This window comes from Juglans regia, chromosome 7 (assembly GCF_001411555.2).
Source record: "Juglans regia cultivar Chandler chromosome 7, Walnut 2.0, whole genome shotgun sequence".
Lineage (NCBI taxonomy): Eukaryota > Viridiplantae > Streptophyta > Magnoliopsida > Fagales > Juglandaceae > Juglans > Juglans regia.
The window spans coordinates 35,599,369-35,621,748 of record NC_049907.1 but is presented as its reverse complement, the minus strand read 5'-3'; the positions used below and the strand labels follow the sequence as shown (position 1 = coordinate 35,621,748).

The window sequence follows — 22,380 nt, the reverse complement described above, 5'->3', positions numbered from 1 at the left end:
TGAGAGATGCTATGAAAGTAAGGTTGAAAACCATGGAGGAGTGGGTAACGAAACTAACCGGTGAAGTACAGTCTACAAGAAAAACAAGGAGCTTAAAAACCCCCAACAGGAGCAAGACGAAGGGTGGGATCAGGCGACTCTGAGCACGTAGGATCTCGAAAAGCGAAAGCGGGACTTAACAAGGGATAGGAGTAGAAAAACATGCAGGATAAGCTCCGCAGCCTCAAAGGGAAATACAAGGAGATAGCAAGAAAAGTAGGTATGTTGTCAACGGTAGATTAATTGCTCACAAGCACAGGTCTACCCTATACTGAAAAAGTAATGGCGGTACCTTTGCCACCAAAGTTTAGAGTCCCTACTATGGAGATTTATGATGGAGGAAGGGACCCTTCTGAGCACTTGGAAACATTTAGGGCTCACATGACGCTGCATGGCTTCCCTGAAGAAATAGCTTGCAGGACATTTCCACTAACCCTAAAAGGACCAGCACATGTGTGGTTTAGGTCACTAGCACCTAGATTGGTGAACGGCTTTGGCGAATTAGCTAGACTGTTCCTAACCCAGTTCATGTCCAGTCGGAGGAGGCGGCATCTGGCTGCGTACCTCCTCACTGTCAAACAAACAGAGGTTGAAAGCCTGAAGTCTTACGTAACCCGGTTCAACAAAGAGCATATGACCACCGACGACCAAGATGGGAAGATAACCTTGGCAACGCTCCTAGGGGAATCTAGCCAGGCTCCCAGTTTATGGTAGAGCTAGCCGGACAAACTCCCGCGACATTGCGAGAGTTCATGGACCAGATCGATAACTTCATCAATCTGGATGACACTTTTTAGGCATTGACGGAGCCACGAAGGAAGGAAGTGGAGCGCGTAGAGAGGAAGGCGAAGGTCCCAACCAAGGCCAAGCCTTATGAAAAATGGGAGAAGGGCTCCCTAGAGAAGCGGCGAGAGAAAGTCTCGGCAAAGGGATCCGGACCACGGTACGACCTGCCCACATTCACCATTCAAAAAGAAGATGACCGGAGAACAATGTGATGTTACTGCACGTACCATGGTCCACCTCACACAATACCGAAGACTGCTTTTCCGAGAGAGAGAGAGAGAGAGAGAGGAAGGAATATGCAGAACAGCAGAAGCGACGCCACTCCACGGCCAGATGGCAGGAGCAAGAGAGGAGTGAAAGATTGAGAGAAAGGAGTCGGGATATAGGCGAACAACCCTCAATGACAACTGGCAATAAGAGAACCACTGCGAGGTCGCCCCTGTTCGCCACCAAGGCAGGAACCCCCTTGGGGAAATTCAAACCATAGCTGGAGGATTCACGGGCAGGGGTGTTACCTCATCGAATAGGGAAGCACATGCCAGATGAGCCCGATTCCACTAGGTGTACTCGGCTAAGTATAATCCTGCCAAACAACGGAGGGGTGACCCTACCCCGACAATCTCGTTCATGGAGGTTGATGAAGAAGGGGTCTTGTACCCCCATGACGACACCCTAGTGCTCACATTGATCGTCGCCAACTTCACCATCCGCAAAATCCTCATCGATAACGGGAGCTCTGCGGACATCCTGTTTTGAGGAGCCTTCGCCAGGGTGGGTATTGAGGCCACCCAGTTGCAGCCCGCCCCCATGTGCCCTTGAAAGGTTTCTTCGGAAGTATTGTCTAACTTGTGGGAATCGTCACGCTATCCATCATTGTGGGGAGTAGCCCCTGCACAACCCTTGTTATGGTTGGCTTCTTGGTAGTGAAGACTCCGTTGGCGTACAACACCATCACGGGAGGCCCAACCTTAACAGCTTAAGGGCCGTCACATTGACCTACCACCTCAAAATGAAGTTTCCAACTCCCCAGGGAGTGGAGGGAGTCCGAGGAGAGCAGGTCTCAGTAAGAGAATGCTACGTCCAAGAACTAAAATAGAAAGATGGAGGGCCCACCTAAACAACAGTAACAAAACAAAGTAGGTCGGGCACCATTGAAGAAACTGCAGCAGGCTTCTGTCTACAACTCGCCCTGCCAATTTCAAGGGGGAAGGGGCAATGCAAGACTTTGAAAGGAAGGATGGGTGACGACCTCCCCAAACTGGGGTTCTGTGTTCCTTAATTTTGTAACACCTCTTCGTCTAGCTTGTACTTTCCTTTTTATTTAATGAAAACGTGACTTTTCAGGACAATGCAAAACATCTACTCCACGATTTCATATTACTAGTAAGGTGTCAACAATAAAATGTGCAGCTAACGAAATCTATGGTAACAAGATCATCAACATATTACCTTGACGTGGGACACCATAGGGAAAGACAAGCCTATGGGTTGCCTTACCCCTCCTATGGCAGAGTGTGGGTCAGTCTTTTGTGGCCCAAAGATGAAAACTTACCTTCCTTGCAAACATCAACAGGCGGGTGTGGGTCCAGTTACAAACTACCCGATATCACCTCCCTGCGGGACACTATAGGGAAAGATCGGCCCAAATGTGACCTTATCTCTCCCGTAGAGGAGAGTAGGATCGGCCTCACGGCTCCTCCGAATAAGTTACCCCGACCTCTGCCGCAACGAAGAGTGAGGTCAACACCAGCCTGACCCAGCACTTACCTTTCTTGTGATATCAACAAGCGGGAGCATGTCCAGTTTCAAACTGCCCGAACAATATACCTCATGTGGGACAAAGGGGGAGAATTAGGTCGAAGGCTATTCCACCCCTCCCACGATGGAGAGCGGATTATGCCCCCCTGTAACCCGAATAATTTACCCTGGCTCCTATTATGGTGAAGAGCGGTTAGCCAACTTGCTGTCTGAACTTACTTCCCCGCGGGATACCACGTGGAAAGGTAAGCCTTAAGGTTGTCTTGTCCCTCATACGATGGAGTGCGGGTTGGTCCTCAGCTACCCGAAATCAGAAACTATACCTTCCTTGTAAGTGTCAACAAGCAAGAGCGGGTACAATGACAAATTGCTCGAATAACTTACCTCCCTGAGAGATGCAGGGGGAAAGGTAGGCCTAAAAGGTTACCTGGTCCCCCTATGGAGGAGAGCAGGTTTGGCCCTTACGGTGACTCGAAAACTTACCCCGACCACCACTATGAGCGAAGAGTGGGTCTAGCACCAGCCTGATCCAAAATGTTACATTTTCCTGTGATGTCAACGAGCGGGAGCGGGTCTAGTAACAGACTGTCTGAACAACTTACCTTCCTGCAGGACTCAATAGGGAAAGGCCAACCTAAAGGCGGCCTTATCCCTCTCGTAGAGGAGAGCAAGTCCTACCTTCGAGGTGGCCCAAAGAACATATCCTGACTCTTATCATAGCAAAAGAGCGGACTGCTCGAGTGGCAGCCCGAAGAAGTTACCTCCTTGGAGAACCAAAAATGGCGGGCTAATTTGAGGTAGCCTAACCTCTCCCCTATGGAATGCCGGTTTTAATCCTATGACTACCTGAAGTAAGAAGAATCTTCAAAAGAGAAGCATGGTCCCGCAAAAAGGCCGCACAAGCATCAGCAAGCAATAAACAAATCGAGGTTGTAAACTCCCATAAATACTGAGATAAAAGATATAAGCAAGAGCAACAACAACACACAATGGAGGGCAATAAGCGTGGAATGATGCAAAGATAAAAAAAAAAGAAGGAAGAAAAAAGAAATACAGTGAGAAAAATGCGAAAACCGTACAGCCAGATACACAAAATCATTTTATTAATTATGCAGGACTACAAGGAGAAAGTTATATCATAAAGTCGCATAAATCCGAAGGACTACAAAGAACGAGTTACACCGTGAAGCTTATATATTCAACAAAAGAGGTTTCAATGCCTGACCCTAGACCTAGGCCATAAAACGGTCAGGGATAATCTAAAAGGTCCAAAAGACCTCACTGTTCTCGAACCCATCTGAAACAGGATAAGTTGTTCTTTAAAAACGACGAAGATACCGCCAAGAATCAGAACATCCTGGAGTTGATTTCTACGTCGAGAACCTCTCGGACGAATGCCATTCACCACTGCAGCCAAGCCTGATCAAATTATGCTTTGTGCGAGCAGCAAGCTATGGAGAATGGATTCGAAGTCGAGCCCTGTAAGCAAACGGGAGAAAACGAGTGAGGCACAATAAGCAAAAGGGCAAGAATGAGAGTAAGGGGTCCGGGACCCCAACAACGGAGGATTGGCGGTTCCACCCTGTGGCGCTCAGGCCGCCACGACCAGCAGCCACCTGAGCAACTTTAGAGGACCCATCACCCACTAGGGTGTGAAGATTTTGTCAGAGCCATGAAAGATAGAAGAAAATGCAAAGGAACTTTGGAAGAAAAGAGAAGGAAAACAAAGGAACTGAGAACTCAAGCAGTAGAGCAAGAGTCACAGAATAAAAGAGAAAAGATAGAGTGAGTATAATGGGTTTCCTAAGGTATTGGAGGGTCCTTATATAGGCGGGGTTAACGTTTGGCCTCCCGAGGCACCATAACTCCACATATCACCATGTGTCCCCCTAGAGAACCAGAATCCCTTGATTATCGCAACCGCTGTAGAGTATATCTACTGATACAATGTGCAGAATTAATGGCTATGAAAAATGGAGTCATGACTCAAAAATCGAAGGGGCACCATTCAATGCGGAAGCTTAACTAGCATTGTGTTGCCACGTATGCGAAGTATGAGCGGTCACTCAACACGTGGCAAGGCAAGCCGGGAACTTGACAGGACATGGGGTCAAAAGAAATGAGAAGAATTCCTCTCGAACCCGTCCGGGAAGAATTGGGGGGGTAATTACATGGAATTTGTCCCCACTACTTAAAGCCCATTGGGCCTCGAACCAATACCCACCCTAAGGGCCCCCAAGCCTGCTTAAGGGATGAAACATGAAACATCTACCAGGGAGGGGCACCGAGTAGTCGACAGAGCATATCAACCTAACAGTCTGTGGCCACTTTCAGAATACAGAGACTTACATAGAGTGAGGTGAGAAACGCAAAGGGAGGGAACCAATACTAAAGAAACGAACAAAAGGCTAAGTGGCTAGCGAGGTCGAAAAAGTTAAACCGGATGCCAGTGGGGTGGGGCGAGAATCTTTGAAAGCTTGGGCAGGCATAGTTGTTCAAATAACAAAGTACAATACGATTGAAAGCGATGGCCGTGCTCCGAGAACGACTATCCAAAAAGGATAAGCAAACGCAATGTGACCAGCCAACGGGGTGGGTAGGAACCCTACAAAATCCTTCACCATGATTCCCTAAGCCGGCCAGCGAAAAAGAGGAAGAAGCGACAAAGACAAAACATAAAGAACAAGATATGTGTGCTAATCAATATATATTTATACAAGTCATTGGGCGACAATGTGTGGATACATATGTGCGCCAAAAAATAAATAAATAAAAGTAAAGTCTTCAAATCTCGGCATTGGGGACACTGATCTCAACGGCAGCAGAAGTAGGATTGATCGACTCCACAATTGTCGGCTCAGGAACAACCGGACCAGGGAAAGCATCAGGCATCTCTTTCCTTTCAAGGTCACAATTAGTTTGAAAGGCCGCCTCGTTGGTAGGAATATTAGCAAGCACAAGCCTATAAAGGTACTTGGTGAAGGATCTCGAACGTAGCTCCAGACTCTCCAGAAGGAATGCCCGCATTGATCTGTAGCTTTCGACAACCCCACGTCCCCACGTCCCCACGCTTCATCATGAAGTCTCGAGAACCACTTCAGCTGCCTTTGTAGGGATAGGGTGACATCCTGAAGACTTGCTGCTCCAACCGCTCCTTCTCCTCTCGCACTCGGGATAAGTTGTCCTGAAGACTTTGGTTGAGTCGCTCTAATCAGGTTTTTTCCTCTTCCCACTTCTGCTTGTGTTTCTGCCAATGGCGCTCCAGCTTCCTCGTTGTTTTGCGCTCTTCCGACAAGTCAAGTTGCGTCTTCTCCAGCTCGCGCTTCAACAGTTCCCTCTTCTCCCTTTCGCTGCGAGCACGATTCAAGTTCTCCTGAATGGCTGCCTCCTGATCATTCACGATGAAAGCCACAAGCTGGAAAGTACCCTAGCGAGAAAAAGAAAAACAGGAAATTAAAAAAAAAAAAAAAAAAAGGAAAATGAGGAAAATGCGGGAAAAAAAAGTCGAACCTCGTGGAAAAAACCAGACAAGCACTCAACGACCTGACCAATAGCCTCCTCTTGATTTCCCTCCATGGCCAGTCTGGACAAAGATGAAAGAGCTTCTGCAAGGCCTCAAATTCAAGCAATCCCGTAGAGACTTCAGGAGGAGCAGGCAGATCCCCGCTCAAACCCCCTGGATGAGGGGCGGTCGCGGCATTCGGGAGGGAGTCCCCCTGTTGGATACTTAGCCTGGGTGAGTGGTTCATCGTGCAGACCTTCACCGACTGTATCACCCACAAAACCTCCACCCTCGGGGAACTCAACCTGGACAAGTGGGTCGGAGACTGGACCCCTCGGATCATCGTCGGCTGAGATATGTAGAAATGAACTCCCATTCTCTGGAGGTGCGACCTAGACAAGAAAAACCTCAGCGGGACTCTTCGAACCCCGGAGGGTTGCAACATCTAGAGGGGACTTACCTCCTGTATGACCCTCTACCTCTGCGCAGTTGTTAGAAGTAGTTGCCACCACCTTATCAGCAGCCTCAAGAGAATGACTCCCCACAGCCGACCGAGACAAAGAAGGAAGAGAGATCCATGAAGAAGAATGTTGTCCCTCGTCAAGAGTAGTGGACGCGAAAATACTCTGGAGGAGAACGTCCATCTCGACCTCACCTCTGGATGCCTCGGCAGCGACCACCGGTAAAGGTGCTACGGGAAGACTACTCTCTAGTTTGCTCGTCGCAACTGTTCCAGAATTGTCACAGTAATAGCATGGCTAGCCTCCAACCCTGCGATTAAGGGTCCTGGACTCCAGGAAGAGGCCTATCTTCGGCTCAAACATTCTCCTAGTGGATTTTCTTCCTCGTGTCTGGCAGAGGAAGGTTCGAAGAACGCTTTCGAGGCGGAGCAACTTGGGGCCGCGCGACAACCGGCATGTCATCAAAGGGAATGTGTCCTAGGGGAGGCAGAGAGCTCCTCAAACTCTCCTCAGAAAGGAGGATTTCAAAGAGAAAGCTGTCAGGATTTTTCTGCACCTATTCTCGCATAATCATGATACGTCGCGCTTCGTAAGGGGTGGTTGACGGACGCACAACCTTGTCTTCTGGGACATTTCCCTAGTCTGTCCGTATTGGAAACTCCCGACAGTTCACCTGGCCAACCGGAAACTCTCATCTGTAACCAGACATAAAGAAGAACTTGGGAGACCAGTCTTTCACTTTGCGGTAACCGCAGCTCCAGGGTGACTAGAGCGTGGGCTGCTTTAAACTGCATATATTCCCCTTTTTTCGTAGCACCTTGTGGGTAAGAAGGAACTCACGACCGGTAAGGTCTGCGTTGTCCGAGAAGGATTCCAACAAAACCTGCAGCCAGATAATGTTGCAACACATCAACAATCTTTAGGCATTCGGGTGTAATTGAGAAGGGGCCAAGCTAAGGCGATCTAAAAGGTCACAAACAAGACGAGGGAATGACAATTTGAAGTCGCTTGCAAACATGGAAGGATATAGGGTCACCCTAGTGGAATGAGCCTCTGCGTTGACGGCGCCCTCATCACGGCCAGGAATATCAAAGGAAGCAGACTCTGGTACTTGGTAGGTGAGGGCTAAGGAGACCAGTGTTAGTTTGGTGGTAGTCAAGCCCCATCTGCTGCCCAAAAACAACGGCTCGATATCAGCAGAACCTTTACTGGAAACGTTGGGTTGAACAGATTTTTCAAAGGCCATCACCGCCAGCGCACAAGGTTGCAGAGAAGATTGATCGGAGCTACGAAAAATTGAGAACTAAAATAGCAGGACAATCACAATACAATGGGGGGAAATCAAGTCCTTCTCCCCCGTTTTATAAGTAGAGGGTGACGGTTAGACGCTCATGCACCGTGGCAACAAGGGTACTCACCATTTCAGATTTTGGGAACGTGGTTTATGAAGCAACGCAAACACGAAAAACTGCCTGACACCCCTTCATTAATGAACTTGAAAAGAAATACTCTTTCTCACAAAAAGAGAGAGGTGAAGGAGATTTTAGGTTTCAAAATTGATTCATCCAACATTAAATATTTAGGTCTTCCCCTCTCTTTTAAATCCCCAAAAAAGTATACTTTGAAGAACTACAAGAAAAAATCTTTTGATAAATTGGTTGGTTGGAAAGCAAAGGTACTCTCTCAGGCTAGTAGAACTACTTTAATACGTTATGTGGCCAGTTCCATCCCCTCATATGCCATGTCTTCTCTTGTGATACTAAAGTCAATCACAAAAAAACTTGACCAGGCATTTTCCAAATTCTGGTGGGGATTTCCTCATGCAAAATCTAAAAATTTCACACCAAAATCATGGAGCTCCATTTGCAGACCAAAATCCATGGGGGGCCTAGGTCTTAGATCAATCTCAGATTGAAGATAGGAACGTCGTTAGAAACACCAATTAGTACAAGCCTCCCAGACCTCAGAACAACATAATAAGGTTCCCGGCCTTGGTTGTAAGATGGGATCGGATCATGAAGAAATTCTCACCGTACTCGTCCGGTGAGAACTAGCGAGGTAAATATAAGGGGATTTTCCCCACTAAGCCCAAGAGGTTCGTAAATAAAATGAAGCAAGATCAAAAGCCCGGCCCGGAGTAACGAGCCCCTAACCCAGCCCACAGGAAAGCTCCTCTGTATACAACCTGCAGGAAGGGTGGTGTTGCAAACGATGGAACTCGTCAATCTGAGGTCCCCTCGAGTAGTGTCCAATCCTCGAGTGTCCGTCCGTACAGCAGGCATGATATATGGAGAGCCTTGATCCACTGACAGAAAGGGGATGAACGGACCAAAAGGGAGACTGACTGAGAGAATGAGGTCGGATAAGCACGCCGCATTAATTGCGCCGTCGCAGAGCCATACCGCATTTAAAGACTCTGACATAAGGAACAATACGGGGGACACAGACGTCATGGTAGCAAGCACCATCTGCTCCTCAGGCTTGTAGTATAAATAGCAGATCCCAAGTACAAGAATATCTCTAAGATTCCTAGATTCTCTTACTTATTTGCTACCTTCCAAAAATATTTACTAACTTTGGCATCTAAGATTACCCGGCCCCTAGGCCCCCCTCTCAAAGCCGCAATCTTTTCTACCTTGTTCAGGGCCAATTTTCGAAGATCTGAGTTGTCAAAACTTGGTCTAAAGGTGTGCAAAACACGACGTTAATAAAAGTGTCAACCAAAAAATTGGAGACATACTGAAATTATTATATGGTAATTTGAGTTTCAAAATTTTGGTTGACTTGATCTTCTTTCATTTATTTGGGGACAAATATTGTTCAAGCGAAGAGAGGAATAAAACGCTTAATTTAACGGATATGATTAATTAACAGGTTCACTGCATAATCATCGATCAAGCATGCGCATAGACGTCCTAAATTAAGAAGCTTATTCCCCAAAGGAAAAATGCTTCTTTTATATATAGATAGCAGCTTATAGGCTAGCTCCTACCAAATTGGCTTTTTTTTTTTTAACAATTTTTGCGATCCCGAAACAGAGCAAATGAGTCAAAATCATGTTGTGTAATGTGTATTCTTTTCCATGGTTGAAAGAAACACCATGCATGCATGTTGTTACAATCCCGAAACAACACCAGTACTGTACCCAAACCTATCGTCGAAAGAAGAGGGAAAACAAAAATTGAATAGTATTAACATGCAAGCTGGAAGTGGACGCGCGCTCGGCGCTCCTTTCACTACGCCATCAATTGCTGGCCTGCCTAGCTAGCTAGCTAGCTTCATTTTCATGAACCATGGCAAAGGAGACCGAAAGGCAGAAAGAACCCAATTTCCACGTACCCCAACCTTGACGATCTCTTCATCCTTCTAACCATTGTCTCGAAGAACGGTAGAGGTCGTACGGAGCCCAAAGATAATCTATGGTGCATGGCTTCCTAGAATCTAACCTCAACCATGGCTTCCCTTTCCCACTCCAATGGAGAAGGCTAATGGGGCCAGGATGTAGCCCCCTACATTTCCCTTCGAAATTATCACCACCCAAACCATGTTGGTTCCATCTGTGATCGACTGGCTTGATGTTCCCAGCTAAAACAAGCAAGAATGGTGGCAAAGACCCCAAACGGTATATCCTCTTCTTCTTCTGCACTGCCATCCACTCTTCAACCTTCTCTGTATACCTTCCTTCTCTCCATTTATCCACGTCCATCACCATCACTCCTGTGTTAAAATAGCATGGATTTCTTTCTTGGAATGTATTCGACAAATCAGGATCCAACCAAAACACCTCGGTGAAATACTGTGTGAAATTTGCACGGCAGTATTCGGGTGCAGCCACCACCTTGTTTTCCATGTCCACGGCCCATAGCTTTGCGATATCGTCCACGACAACAAGGTCGGAATCTAGATAAATAACCCGCCCTACATCGGCCGGGATGATGTCTGCAAGGTAGATTCTTGCATAGTTAAGAGGCTGATCCAGAGCTTGTCGGATGGACCTAGAAATCTTCCCATGAACACGGCTCGAGTCGAAGCGGTAAATCTTGAAGTTGAGGTAAGGGAAGGTGGATTTTATGCTTGAAAAGAGGTCGGCATCCGCAAAATGTGCAGAAAGGAAGTGAAAGGAGAGGTTCTCAGGGCATGTGGAGTGTTGTAACATTGACAGAATCGCAGCCATGGTGCCACGGAGGTAGTTTGCGTCAAGGGTCATGGCTACATGGATAAGTTTGTTATGTCCAGACCCACATTCACCCCCGTTGCGAAAGGCGGGGGCTTCATGGAAGATGGGGAGGGAGCCAGAGGGCCGGCGAACGACGCCGAGGCGGACAGCTGTGGCAGTGGAGGTGGAGGTGACAGGGTGGAGGAGGAGGATGGACAGGAGGCCAAGGAATAGAGGGAGATAAGAGGATCTGATCCAAAAGGCCATCCTGTCTTTATTTTCTTGGGATTTTGTAAGGTTAGAAAAGAAGCCATTGGAAAGGGTTTGCTAGCTTAAGAAAAGAGGCGGTTTGACGTGTGAGGGATCAGAGGTTGGGATCCAGATAGTTTTGATTGATGGTTAGGGTAAGATAGAGAGATATAGGGAGGGCGATAATTGTGGGAATCAATAAAAAATGGTGGAGAAAAAAGCTCGGAGCTGTGTGTTGTCTTAATAAGACTTACTTCATATTAATGTATCATCATCAATATGTCTATCAACATGCATGACCACTTTAGAAACTTCTTCTTTGAAACCAGACATTTCTCTGTTTTTTTTTTTTTTAAACAATTAATGAAGACCTTTATAATTAATTATATAATAATTAATTGATCAACTACGTACGTACAGTCTACTACTAATTATTATTTTTCCTCTTTAATTAATTTGTTCACTATATTTCTATATATATATATTTCATGACTTCCATAAGAAAGAATTAATAATAATTAATATCCATCTTTTTATTATTATTATTGGTTTTTTGCTTTGTATTTTTTAGTATAAAGACTTATACTACAAGAAAACTATTTATTTATGACCAACTATTTCTTGTAAAAATAACTATTTCCTGTTAAAATGAGTATGTTTTTTTTGTAAATAGTTATTTTCGTCGTAAATAATACGTCATAAATACTTATTTTTCTTGTAATGAATTAAATATGCGGCAAGATGATCATGATTTTGAGTGCATGCATGTTGCTCTCGCTGAAACAATTTTAAGGACGTGCTGCATGCATGCATGCATGGGAAGGTTGATCATTAGCTTTTTGCTGCACATATCCGCCTTGATTTCCAACATTAATTTGATTCTTCTTATAAATTCGATCTTCTTTTTTATTTTATTTTTATTTTTATTTTTATAATCGTTCTAATTCCAAACAAAAAAGAAAGCTAATGTTCTGATCTAAACATGAAACAAATTATATTTTTATTCATTTTACTAATTAAACTACTTTTCATAAAAAGTATTATAATAATCTTCGGTTTTCTTTTGGAAAAGGAGCTGATTTTGCGAATTAAGGGGGAATTAATGGATATTTTTATAAAATTAAAGAAAATAAAAAATGGAAAAGATATTAACTGAAACTAATTATGGAATCAATATTATATTATTTTACCAATCTTCGGTGTGTATTTAACATTCACTAGTCCTTCAGATCAGTACAAAATACAAATCAAGAGGCCCTTCGAGCATTCACAAATTATAATGGGTGTTACAAGCTGTTAGTCCATTGGGCCTAAACAGTGGCCCGTATTGTCCAGGCCCATGTTACAGTTCTAGGTGGACGGACAGTGGTATTATTTGCCTTGAAAGAAGATAAAAGATATCAACTGCAAATGCTAAACAAAACAATCAAGCCCCCCATTAGTTTCTATAGATATTAAAATGCAGTTTGGATAGTGAGATAAAATAAGATAATTTTAAATAAAAAATAAAAATTAAATAAAATATTATTAGTATTTTGAGATTTGAAAAAATTAAATTATTTATTATATTTTATGTAAAAATTTAAAAAAATTGTAATGATGAGATTATGTAAGATAAGATGAAACACTTTCATTATCCAAACAGAGCTAAATTTCAGCTCTGTTTGTCCTAAAGTTAACACATGGTTTTAATTATCAGCAATCCAAAAAAAAAAAAAAAAAACACATTTATATGGTGACACCTTGCACTGCCTACAAGGTGCTAATTTGGCAAGCCAAAAAAAAAAAAAAAAAATTGGCTCACTTTGTTCATTTATTTAATGGGTTACTTGGGAGTAGTTATTTGGAGCTTGAAACTCTGACAGCATAAATGTATAATTAATGTGAAGCTTGCCCACATAATCTACTCATAACATATCAACATTACAATCATTATGTTACATATGTATCAAGATCCTCTCCTTTTTCTATACTCCTTTTCCATTTCCAATACCACCTAATTTCAATACATTCCTACTGGGAATATTAATTAATCCATTATTAAACTTTTCATTAAAAAATATTGTTCATATTTTCTGATCATTATTTATTAACTTTTTGTGTTATTGAGTTTCACAAATTAAATGAGAAGGGAAACAAAATTTTGATGGGACCCAAACAGAGGAGGAACAGGAATAGTAAGGGTCAATGTGATATGCTTCATCCCACATCCTTATTCAATCTTTTTGTTTTTTTTTTTTTGTTTTTCCAAAAAAAGGATGCAAGGTAATCATAGGAGGCGAACGATTAGAATCTAAATGGTTGCTTTATGCACTCATGAAAACAGGAATTAAGACTGTAAAGATGTCGGTAATGCTATGTTTTGGCCCACATTGGCCAAAAGCCTAATCACACTAAGCTCTTTTACTCATTGGGGTAAAAAGAAAGTGGAGATAGGCAGAGCTTTTAAGGCTTTCCAACATCTTAGAGATTTGTCTTTGAGAAAATATATGTTAAGAGATGGGATTGGGGGGGTTTTTGAGTGAGGCAGGGGATGTGGAAAGTTGGGTTCTTTGATTAATTACTCCTACTTTTAGGAGATGACAGAGAGTTTGTAGCAGAGGGAACATTATGGCCTCCATGCTTACATCTCCATGCCTGACCCTCTCACAATTATCAATGGCTTCAAAAAGAGCTACGAATCTCTTGAAACTCTCTCACCATACCTCTCTCTCTCTCTCTGTCTCTCTCATGGGTTCTTATTCTTTTTTCCTTTCTTTTAGAAAGGGGTGGGGGGGTTGTTATTTCTCATATCGAATGACAGCATGTTCATGTCAGCAGCACTGTATCAGAAATTGGGAATTTTGGGTAAAGTTCTCACCAAAAAAACACAGAGAATTTAGTGCTACAAGTTTTAATTGTGTTTAAGGTAGATATTCAATGTTCAGATTCTACTTAGATAAAAGCTGTATACATACATATATATATATATATATATATATATATATATATAAGCAACAAGATGATGAGATTACAAGGAAATTAGTCTTGTAAAATAGGAATTATTTCAACAAAAATTGTGTAGGTTGGAATAGGGCATGATTGGGGGTAGCAGACTTGAAAAATATAGCTAGGAGGAATGGAAGGGAGTAAGACAGCGAAGCACTGTTGAATGCCCTGAGGCAACGAAAGGGTCACAAAGTCACCCAAGAAAATGATGCTTTGCGTGGAGCAATCGAGAGAGATTCCGATTCTAGAAGGCAAAAAGATCAAAAACAGAACAGAAAATATAGACACAGATCAGCAGAGTTAAAAGAAAAGAAAATAGACACATATCAAAGCACGAGAGGAATGATGCTTCTCTCTCTCTCTCTCTCTCTCCATATTGCTGGAGATAGATTTTAGTGTGGCAGGGAAGGGCAGGGCTCGAGGTGTGACAAAGAATATCACTGAATATTATTATTATTACTATTATTAGGTCACACCCATGGAGGGAGGGCCTGCTGATTATAAGTTGGTTTGTGACTTAGTGGGGACTCTGATCTGCAGAATTGCAGAAATATTATTACATGTATATCCACTTCCCTAACATGTCTGTCTTTGTTTCGTTTTGTTTTGTGGGAGCCATTCTAAGTAGATTAGGATGCATTTTAATATTGGAAAGCTCCACACTTGTCACCATTCAAGCCCCTTTCAACTCCATGATGACCAAATTCATCTTCCCTAGCTAGCTCATGTAAAGGAAAAGATGGATAGATAGATAGAACTACTCCAACCATGCTGATCATCTGCATGAAAAAATCAATTAAAAAGCCACTTATCATTCTCAAGATCTCTTTGGAGCATGCCTGGCTAGCTAGCTATCCTTTTATCCAAAAAAACATAAAAAAGAAGTTCCATTAAACTTGTTTGTGACTGTATTCATCAAAGATTCCACTTACATATGATTACTCATGCCTTTTATATATATATATATATATATATATATATATAGATAGATAACGAGTTCCCATATTTATTTGAGAATTTTCTTAAATTTGTGTCTCTGTAATCATTAAGATCCTTCTTACAGATAATAATCTTATGCACAAGTTTTATTATGTACATAAATAAGTGACTCCCAATATATATTCGTTATTTTTATATTGGTTTTAGTATTCTGTGATCTATAAAGTTGAGTACTCTATATGTATATATGCAGCTTATGTGTCCATAATTATCATTTAAACGATCGAGAATATATATATATATATATTTTTATAAAATATATTGCATTCATTAGTAACGGACATTACAACTTTGATCTGAAACATACATAACAAGCAAATTACAACGTTAATAGCTTCCCAGTATACAATTGTGACTGACATGGTGATCTAGTCCATGCTGCAAACCTCTACAGACCACCGTCTAAGAGACAGCATAACTCTGTCTAAGACAGAGTTTACAAACCTCATATTCTATCTAAGACGAAGTAGATGACATACTCTATGGATAAAAGTCCAAGAGACTATGTGTTTTTTGTTTTTATTTTTCTAAAACAAAAGACATAACATAAATTAAAGATACATGGTAAAAAACAAATTACATTTTAGAAAGATATAGAACTACATTTTCAACTTTGAAGGGAAAAAAGAAAAACAAAGTGACTTTAATAGCGCATAAGAGGTACGCACCACCCTGGGAGTGTGACGATCAGTCAAGTCTAATGAAACCAGTAGTCTTGAATCCAGAAAAATCGCTCGTGGCTACAGAAAAGCACCCTTAACAGTGGCTACAGAAGTGCCGTTCGGCAAAATTGTTCGCCCGTCTAAAGGATCGGTGCCTTGAAAACTCGCGATAGGGCGCGTGGTAGTTGCCGGACACCAGAAAGCAACAGATCGGCCTCGATCGAGAATATATATATTTCTTTTACATAGAAAATGATTCACAATCTTTTATTTATTTAAAGTAACAAATTAAACAAAATATAAATAATTTAAATAATTGTGTACGTAAAACTTTGCTCAATCTGAACAAAACCCAGGAAGGTGTGAGTTGCTATCAGTCTGGCCCATGGTTATATATATCACACGTAATTAATTTGTGCATTCATTTGCGTAGCCATTAATTGCCATTAACCTCTCCAAAAAAAAAAAAAAAAGATTTTGCCTACGATTTACCTGATTTTGACTTTCCATGATATCAAACAAAGTTCATAGGATAATCGTCTCCACGTCAGCTTGCACAGCCACTTAATGCAGATTGTTCAAATTAGCTAGGAAAAGTCAAGGGATAGGAATAAGACATATCGAGCAGGGCCTCAAATCCTCCCAAGAAAACAAAAAGAATCGAGAGTGAGATATTATTGAAAGGAAAATATATGAACCCCAAAGCTCTCGAGGATTGTGTGCACTAAACTAACTTATCACAGTGGCTCGATCAGCTCATCCAAATACAAAGAGTGGTGGGGCTCAGTAAGCAGCTTAGGCCGGCAATTTTGTGCGCATGGTACAGTAGCACTCAGGGCTGCAGCTCGCTCGATAGTGCTCCAAAAAAACATATCAAGTATAGATACATGACCTAGCTGTGTATTTGGTGACATGCATTTTGCTCTACATGTGTGCAAATGCGCGCGTGCAAGCATGTATATATGGCGGCTAAAGGGCGCTTTGTAGTATACATGAAAAACAAGTGCAGATTGTCGCATAGCCGAGGAGCCAGTGGGGACTCCTTGTCCCAAGAACGCATTTGGGGCCTAGGACAAGGATGGACCCCAATGTGCAAGAAGTTGGGACACATGCTAGATGATGTGGAGGCGGATGGGGCCCGACCATGGTGGTTGTCGGGGGGGCGCATACGGCTCATGAGTGGGACCAATCATGGGGTTTAGTGCTGCATGATTTTGGGTGGGGGAGGAGATGGAAATGTGGTCACTGGTCAGGCTTACAGGGTTTATAAAAAGGTTACTTAATTAGTGGGATGGGACCAATCAAAGATTAGGGTCTTAAAAAGGTCTTTTGAAATCCTTTTCTTTGTCCCTTCAAATAACCAAAGTTTTGAAGACATTAAAAAAAGAAGAACCGAATTAATTCAAAGATGGGGGAGATTTTGGCTGCAAAAACTTTTTATGTTTAAAAGGTAGGAGGGATTTTTCAGAGAGAGAGAGAGAGAGAGAGAGTGTGTGTGTGTATGTGTTTGGTTGATACTTTTTAAGTAAGATCTGATGCAACATTTGGTATGAAAAGTTGGGGCCGGGAAGTGGTTGACCATTTTTTTTTATGACAAAGAAAGATTGGCTTTTTGTTTTGTCATGCATGATCTTGAATTAATAGTGTTATTTTCAAGCTTTGTGAATTGCGCGTGCAGCACAAAGAAGTGGGTATGTGGTCATAATGGAGGCTGCCAGCCACACCATAAGATTATTCATAACGCATACACTGATCTGCATCATTCCCCCTCCCCCCTTAAAACTGCAAAACTTTTTCCTTCTAAACTCACAATGTTCCATCATTACCTTCCCTTCCTGTATACCTAGTTAGCAGCCATCTTCCACTGTCTTCATATACTTTCATTCTTTTATACACACACACACGCACGCGTTAATACATGATATTATACCTTAGATATAGCTAGCTAGCTGATGATGATCATGTTCAATTATTGGTATAATCTTGGGCATATGTCTTTCATTTAAAGCCAAGCCAAGCCAGAAGGAGATGAGTGAAACTGTGACGCGGAAGGTACGTAGTTTAGGACAATCCCGTACGCAACTTCCTACAGAAGCCGGCCAACAATTACTAATTGCATGCTTTCTTTCCTTCGGAATTACTGTACGTACCCCGGCATATGAAATCTACCAAGCAATCGAAGTCGAAAACTTACTTGAAGAAAAAATATGGGTTCAAATTTTAAAAAATAAAAGCAATATGAAAATGAAAATGGATACATTTTCTCATTTTTGAAAACTTTTATCCATTTCGTGGTAGTCAAAAAGTATACTCATGATCATGATCAGGAATAGTCGATATATATACCTAAACTCAAAAGCTTTTAGAACAATTGTTTCGAGAACGAACCCTTTTCTTTGAATCGCGTGTATATATATATATATATATATATATATATATATATGTGCAGGTGAAAGGAAAAGATCAAAAACGAAGAAAGTGTGCATGCTTTGAGAAATACAAAAATGAATGATTATAATGCCAACAGTACAGACTACATGAAATTCCATGGAGAATAAAAATGATGCGATTGCCTTTGATTTCACGTACGGGGGCCTCCCCAATTCAAGGATATTCTCATTGTTTACAAGCCACGCTCGATTCCTTTTGTTTTTTTTTTTTTTTTTTTTTTTTTTTTTTTTTTTGATCTTCTTCTTCTTCTTCTTTCTATTATTATTTTTGCAAATTAACGTATAAATTTCTATTTTAAGCCAAAATACCGATGATATTCGGAGCACGTCCGACTTTTTCTGGATTAACATTTGCTGATCTCCCAAGGATCGACAATGCTGTCCCTACATATCATCAGTTTGTCCTCCTACAGTTCTGCTACTACTGTTAATGTAATTTTTGTACCTTTCCAGTTTCCATTATTCAATATATAAGGCCATCCTCGATCGTATGATTAATAATGTCTTTGAGCTTTAGATCAGCTCTGCTTTCTTCTGTACGTTTATATGCAGGCTACTTGAGAACACGCATAAGCGGCGATCGAATTAACCTGATCAGTAGCAAAGCTAATAATTGTTATCATGCAGCATGAGAACGTAAATCTAGTTCTAGTCTATAATTATGTTTGTGATTCATCGTAACTATCATGCAGATAAATGAGTTTGATAATTAATGCAGATCATCCTAGCTCGAGCTATGCTTTGACCACCAACATATTTTCCTTCTTTTGTTAAAATGGACCTGTAGCTAGATTGATATTTGTTGTTTAATCTCGAGCAAAGGTTATCATCTTGTCCCATCACAGTACTAATGCTTGTCGTTTTCATGTACCTGTACTGCTAACAGATATTCCATTGACCGGAAAAATCACCCTAATGATATATATATTTGATAAGAAGTTTATATTGATGTTGTTCTTGAAACTATTTACTATGGGAAATGCTATGCATCAGCCCCACACCAGCACACACTTCACATTATTTTTTTTTTTTTTTTTTTTACACTCAATAGGTTGAGTGTGTGCTGATATGGGGCTGATGCAAATATTTTTCTATTTACTATATATGCATTAGGGAAAAAGAACTGTTTATGTCAGGTGTGATATCTCATTGATAAAGGTAAATGGTCTGTGAGATCATATATTTTATATTATTTGAAAATGAAAATGAAAATTTTTTATAATATTTCATTGGGACTTCAATTATATCTGTATTGACTAGTCTTTTTAAAATATAAGTTATATGATTCGGACTTTTCATCACGACGTTACATAGTATTTTTTTATCAAATCAAGATGACACTTAGTAATTTTTTATTTTTTAGTATTTGGGTTGGTCAGATAATGGAAGTATTTAATAATTTTCTTTCTAATATATTTATTGTAATTAAATGAAAATTATCCCCAAGAAATAAGACTCGGAATAAAAGTATTAATATATGTTATTTGCAAGTCGTTTATAAAGCATAATTAATATATGCTTATATACTTTGTAATTCTCTTATAAATTTGCAAACCAACAGGGAGTTAACACAAAGTTCTTTGAAAATGATGTACTATAACCCCATGAAATTGTGTTTATTTAGCAGCGCGCGTCTCTATCTACTCTATGGGAAAATGATATGGCTTGGGAAGAAACTAGTGATTTTGGACAGAGCTTAGTGACAAAAAAAAAAAAAAAAAAAACAAGATTGCGCGTGGGCTTAAATTCCGTTTCTCTGTTCCTGTCTGCTGAAAGATTTGGCACAAAAAAATTCGAAACACATATCATCATATTATATACGTCATTATGGCTGCAATAATTACTCTTGGTTGCATAGCCCGCATGCCCAAAACAAAACAAAACCCTTCCTTCCTTCCTTCCTTCCTTCCTTCCCTGATCACTTCAACACTCCACTCTCTCTCTCTCTCACCCACCTATAAATTTCATGCACCCCCACTTCTCTCTCTCACCTGTAGTTCCACACACTTACTACATCTGTCTCTCTCTCTTTCTTTTTGCACATCTATCTAGTTTGTCCTCTACCTCCTACCTCTCTCAATATCGATCTTTTTGCTTTTCATCCCATTAACTTAATGGCCGTCTCTGGTTTTGAAGGCTTTGAAAAGCGCCTAGAGCTCCAGTTCTTTGGGGATGACCCTGCAATACTGACGGACATGGGTCTTAGGCAGCTCGAGTTTGAGTCACTAGAACAAGTCCTGCATGCTGTGCAATGCACCGTGGTCTCGGCTGTGGGTAACCCCTACTTCGATGCCTATGTGTTATCAGAGTCCAGCCTCTTCGTCTACCCCACAAAGATCATCATCAAGACCTGTGGGACCACCCAGCTCCTCAAATCCATCCGTCCATTGCTTCACAAAGCTCGCCACCTTGGCCTCACTCTTTGCTCCTGCCGCTACACTAGGGGTAGTTTTATCTTTCCCATGGCACAGCCCTTTCCCCACACCAGCTTCAAGGAAGAAGTTATATATCTGGAAGAGAGCCTCCCTAGCAATCTTTGCTATAGAAAAGCCTCGGTTATGCCTTCCAAAGTCAGCTCCCATTCTTGGCACGTTTTCACTGCTAGTGATGAGGCTCGCATGGTGATCAGCCCGCATGTTCCCGACGTGTTATACACACTCGAAATCTGTATGACCGAGCTCGACCGCGTCCTCTCTCGCAAATTCTTTAAGCGTCCCGGGGATGATAAGACCGGCGACACGGCCGGGAAAGAGATGACCCAGCTGACGGGTATTGGAGACATTAACCCCGGTGCTCTTATTTGTGATTTTGCATTTGATCCATGCGGCTACTCCATGAACGGTGTTATTGATGGTGACCGCTACTCCACCATTCACGTAACCCCAGAGGATGGTTACAGCTACGCCAGCTTCGAGTGCGTCGGGTCCATTTACGATGATCATGACGATGTTGTCAGAGTTTTGAAGAAGGTGGTGCAAGTATTCCGGCCGGCAACCATGTCAGTATCGACTACATGCACAAGCCATGAGGTGTGGACAAAGGTGGCAACCGCACTCGAGCCCCTTGGATTGAAATGCCGGAGTTGCACAATGGATGAGTTCCCTGCGGCCGGGAGTGTGGTGTTTCAAACGTTTACGACTCGCCGGAAGTAAGCTTGGAAGATTTGGCACTAGTGGTGGTTGGTTGTGGTTGTGCTGGTGGTGGTGGCGGTAGATACGGGGGGTCAGAAAAGAGAGTTAGGTCCGAGTTAGAAATAGTTGTAAATTGTAGAGGCTGGCGCGGGTCATGATGGGGTGATGGATCATGATCATGATGATGTGGATGAATGTGATTGGGCAATGGGGATGATGAATGTTGGGTTGACTTGTGTAGAAAGATAAAAAAGTGGTGGTGGAGGGGGGAAAGAAAATGTTATAAGAAGAGATGAGGAGGGGCTGAATGCTGATGTGGTAAGTAGCACAAAAAGGTTGGTGGGATACAGGGATCATCATGATAAGGCACCCCACTTAAGCTCGCACGCCTAAGATTTTGAGAATGGTAGTGGGTGGGGAGAGGTATTTAAAGTACTGCACTTGTTTGAGGTCATGTCGTTTAACTTTCTCTTTCTCTATCTCTATGTTCTATTCTTTTCATCTTTAAAAAAAAAAAAAAAGCAAAAAAATAATTTTCTTTCTCTTTTCTGCACTAGCTGATCTCTCCTTTTTGTCTCTCTTGTTTTTTTTTTCTTCTTCTCTAGATTACATATATATTAGAGAGAGAAAAAAAAAAGTTTCACACTTGTCGTTTTTATATAAGGTCTGGCTATATTAATATTATATAGCTTGAGAGAGAAATACATTGGGATTTTGTGTTCTTCTTCATGAGTTAATGAATGATCTTGTCAATGTTGTTCATGCATTTTATAATTGGTTTGTTTTCATGCATGCTTGGCTCGCTCGGCTCCTAAACAGTACAGCTTTCACGAACCTTTTTTTTTTTTTTCCAGTATTCATGACTGCGTACTCAGGCACGCACGCACGCACGCATGCAACAACATACATAATATATATACCTCATGAGTACTACGCGGCCTCAAAATGATGCAAATCCAATTACGTACGACTCTTTCTGTGACATTAATATTTACATGATAAACATGATTATATATATATATCGGCCTGCACGTACGTACACGACCATATATAATTGACTTGAAGATCACTAATATGAGATGGTCATGCCCCTAGCTATCTATCCCTTTGTCAGCTCATAGCTAGCTAGCTAGCTAGCTAGGCCGGTGATACGCTAAAAAAGAAGACAAAAATATCAAAATAATGCAAAGTTTTTATAA

The 22,380-nt window shown here is 41.7% G+C and overlaps 2 protein-coding genes across 2 annotated transcripts; one reads left to right on the top strand and one right to left on the bottom strand.

The window, feature by feature from the left end:
- Positions 1-9,397: 9,397 nt before the first annotated feature.
- On the bottom strand, positions 9,398-11,029 carry LOC108995006 (probable galacturonosyltransferase-like 4). Its single transcript, XM_018970463.2, has one exon. The coding sequence runs from the start codon at positions 10,967-10,969 to the stop codon at positions 9,905-9,907; it is 1,065 nt and encodes a 354-aa protein (XP_018826008.1). The 5' UTR covers positions 10,970-11,029; the 3' UTR covers positions 9,398-9,904.
- Positions 11,030-20,034: 9,005 nt separating this feature from the next.
- On the top strand, positions 20,035-21,695 carry LOC108994983 (S-adenosylmethionine decarboxylase proenzyme 4). Its single transcript, XM_018970436.2, has one exon. It carries the CDS (start codon positions 20,165-20,167, stop codon positions 21,200-21,202), a length of 1,038 nt encoding a protein of 345 aa, XP_018825981.1. The 5' UTR covers positions 20,035-20,164; the 3' UTR covers positions 21,203-21,695.
- Positions 21,696-22,380: the final 685 nt, after the last annotated feature.

Coding starts and splice junctions, on each gene's coding strand:
- LOC108995006 (XM_018970463.2), bottom strand. CDS start 10,969: ATGGCCTTTTGGATCAGATCCTCTTATCTCCCTCTATTCCTTGGCCTC.
- LOC108994983 (XM_018970436.2), top strand. CDS start 20,165: ATGGCCGTCTCTGGTTTTGAAGGCTTTGAAAAGCGCCTAGAGCTCCAG.